The 3,749-nt window shown below is 43.3% G+C and overlaps 1 protein-coding gene across 1 annotated transcript; it reads left to right on the top strand.

The window, feature by feature from the left end:
• Window positions 1–465: 465 nt before the first annotated feature.
• On the top strand, window positions 466–2,778 carry drd1a (dopamine receptor D1a). The gene has a single exon (XM_075480576.1). It carries the CDS (start codon window positions 967–969, stop codon window positions 2,110–2,112), a length of 1,146 nt encoding a protein of 381 aa, XP_075336691.1. The 5' UTR covers window positions 466–966; the 3' UTR covers window positions 2,113–2,778.
• Window positions 2,779–3,749: the final 971 nt, after the last annotated feature.

The following is a 3,749-nucleotide window of genomic DNA, read 5'->3' as shown; positions in this document are numbered from 1 at the left end:
ACAACTACCGAGACTGGTATCTAAAGAAGCAACAGTGAGATGCTTTCCTTCGCACTATGAGGCTTCTCGCTCCACTTTGCATTGAATGGGACAGCGCAGCATCATGTGAAACTTGAGGCGGCTTGGCGTCAGGATCCGTCCGCAGATGCGCTGCAGGACGCGCAGAGAGCGACGGGGACATTTCATTCCCCATGTTGCGCGCTTTTTAACCAGAGTGGCGAGTGATGTGGCGTTATGGAGGATATAACTGGAACACTCTTTGGTTTGTTTTTGAGGAATAGGGAGACAGAACGCCTTCCGGATGGTCCCTGCGATGTGAAGTTCGCGTGGAAGCGAGGGAATGTTGTTTATAAAAGTAACACCAAGCTAATTGCATCTCTTTGAAGTGAGTATGATGAGAAATACTAGAGAAGACCGCGTTTTCTCTTGTTCGCAGGATGGCGTTATTGTTGATTGGAGTCCCATTTGATTAATCCTAAACCCCTCCTGCAGGGAAAATCCTGCCGCTTTAGCCGATTCGGTCAAATATTTTGAATGAGTGGGCCTTCGTGTAATCAGAGCCATTAGAATAATAAACCAATACAAAGATGCAATGCTTTTAAAAACTATTTTTGTATGACTAAACGTAAACATGGTTCCAGTGTTGTTGTTTTTTAGTCTGATTAATTTATTTAATCTCCAGGACTCCTGATGAGTTCGCTTAGCTGACAGGATTCCTGAAATTACTGCGCTTTGGGCAGACAAGGGAATCAGTCTGAGGAATTAACTACCTGTCCATCACTGCATTTTAAATGATGTCGTCTTATTTACAAAGTCAGACAAATGCTTCAACCAGAGTACATTTGCCCCAACCAGCTGATCTTTCATCATTTATCAGTGGAAAGAATGATGGAGATTTTTACTTTTTATTTTCCCAACCTCGACTCTTGTGGATATAATGTAGCTGGACTCTTCAGTATGGCATGAATGTACCCAGCTCACAGTTGTACAGGGATGGATCTCATGAACTTCACAACCGTTATTGACGATGGCTTTTTGGATGAGACGTCATCGAGCCGTGTTCTGACTGGCTGCTTTCTCTCGCTGCTCATCCTTACCACCTTGCTGGGAAACACTCTGGTTTGTGCAGCTGTCACCAAGTTTCGACACCTGCGCTCAAAAGTGACCAACTTTTTTGTGATCTCTTTGGCTGTGAGTGACCTCCTGGTTGCCATCTTAGTGATGCCGTGGAAGGCGGTAACAGAGATCGCAGGGTTCTGGCCGTTTGGTTCCTTCTGTGACACCTGGGTGGCTTTTGACATCATGTGCTCCACGGCATCCATTTTGAACCTCTGTGTCATAAGCTTGGACCGCTACTGGGCCATCTCCAGCCCCTTTCGATATGAAAGGAAGATGACACCCAGAGTGGCCTGCCTGATGATCAGCATGGCCTGGACGTTATCTGTCCTCATTTCCTTTATCCCGGTGCAGCTCAACTGGCACAAGGCCCAGACTAAAACTTACAACCCCCTCACTGACTCATTTGTGTTACAGGGATCAAACCTTACATCCAACTACCGCCCAGAGAATTGCGACTCAAGCCTAAACAGAACTTATGCCATCTCCACCTCTTTCATAAGCTTTTACATCCCTGTGATCATCATGTTGGCCACATACACCCAGATCTACCGCATCGCCCACAGACAAATCAGGAGGATCTCCGCCCTGGAGCGTGCAGCCGAAAGTGCCAAGAACAGACACAACAGTCTGAGTCGAGGCTCCAGCATTGCAGAGTCGGAGAGCTCTTTCAAAATGACATTCAAGAGGGAGACAAAGGTGCTGAAGACGCTCTCTGTGATAATGGGGGTGTTTGTGTGCTGCTGGCTTCCGTTTTTCATCCTAAACTGCATGGTGCCCTTCTGCGAGCAGTCGAGCGGAGGGGAGGCTCTTCCCTGCATCAGCCCTACCACCTTTGACGTGTTTGTGTGGTTCGGCTGGGCCAATTCCTCCCTCAACCCCATCATCTATGCCTTCAATGCTGATTTCCGCAAGGCCTTCTCCATCCTGCTGGGCTGCCACAGACTGTATCCAGGAGGCCACAACATCGAGACAGCCAGTCTAAACAAGAAATGACTCATGACTCTCACGGCACTGACTCATCCATCCCTTAATTCGAAAGTTCGAGTCCAAGACTTCCTGTTGCAGTCGGTCTGATTGACTTTAAATGCGGACACTGCTGTCTGGGATTCTTTGCTAACTTTAAGTGTGACTTGACGTTACATTGACCCTGTGTATGTCCACGTTTGCACTAGGCGAGTGGGCTGCCTTTTTGCACACTGTCAAAGTGAGATTGCTGTGCTCACTCACAGTTCTCAGAAGGGGGATGCTCCTGAGAGAGGAGAGAGGATTTGGTTATTAAGACTCTCTGCTGTTGTTCAAGGGGTCTGAGAGTGCAGTGGTGCTGACATGCTGCCAGGATAGATAATCCCAGGACTGGGCAGAGTGCATCATGTCAGACACTGCTGTCCTCCTTACCATCGCACTCACATACACAGCAACACACACTCTCAAAGGAGTCCGCCAAGTACAGCGTAACTTTTCTGCACAACTCACACTCTTCAAGAGATTACATGACAGCTCACATGACAGATGTACTGTGATGCAGGACATTGTAATCCTTTGCTCTGCAAGGACCCCGAAACCAAATCATGTTTGGCATAAGTGCAGGTAAAATACATCCACAAGTGACTAAATATTACGAACAGAATTGAAACAGATTGGATTTCTGCACATGTTTAAACGGAATCTTCTGAGAAGTGAGAACTAGCTTTCTTTTTTAAGGTGGATAGCAGCTCCAAATTGTCTCAATATAATTATGATAATGATCTGATATGGATTCAGAAATTTTATTCTTGCATAATCTAAATGTCAAATCATAAATTGTGAAACATATTTACCCAACAGACGCCTAACAAGTTATTGCTTCTTGAAATTGTTATAATGTCTTGTGAGTCTTGTATTTATCATTAGCAACAGTTGATGACTTTTTCTCAAGGAGAAGACAAAGATCGAAATAAAGCCTTAGCTTGATGTGTTTTGGAGCTCAAACTCAAAGTGAACTTAAAAAGACTGAAACATGTTTCCACCAATCAGCTTTTGGTATATATCAAGGTGGGTCATATTCTTATGGGTTTGGCTATCCTTGTTTGTTCGAATATTTGTCTAAACCATTTCAATGCCAAGTAAGTGGTCAGTTAAATCCAACAGGGAAATAAACACTAGCTGTCAGAAGGGTTCAATACCAGACCTCAAATGACAGATTTCAAGTTAATTGAAGGTACTTTATTTGAAGGTAACCTGAAAAGGAAGCACATGTATCAACAGAAATTCTTGATTACATTAAAAAAAAATAGATAAGACTGTCATATTAAGAGACAGAACTTAAATGCAATTTGTTTGAATGAATAAAAGCCAAATTAGCAAATCTTAAACTCTGTAAATGTTTAGTTGATTTGGTAGATCTGCTGCTTTAACTGAGCTGTGAAATACATTTTAACAAAATCAGAAACAAGCTCACAGTTCTGTGTATTTCTTTCAAGATCAAACTGCCTCAACACAGCTTGCTATTTTTTTTTTTTTTTTTTACATTGTTTTTTTTTTTGTTTTTTGTTTTTACATTTTGAGTTCAAAGGAAAATTATACTGTGACCAGTGCAGGATACAGCCTTGGATTTATGACTGATTGGATTTATGAATGTCCCAACTCATTTC

The sequence above is a fragment of the Odontesthes bonariensis genome, chromosome 13, assembly GCF_027942865.1.
Source record: "Odontesthes bonariensis isolate fOdoBon6 chromosome 13, fOdoBon6.hap1, whole genome shotgun sequence".
Classification (NCBI taxonomy): domain Eukaryota; kingdom Metazoa; phylum Chordata; class Actinopteri; order Atheriniformes; family Atherinopsidae; genus Odontesthes; species Odontesthes bonariensis.
This window is presented reverse-complemented; position numbering and strand designations above follow the sequence as displayed.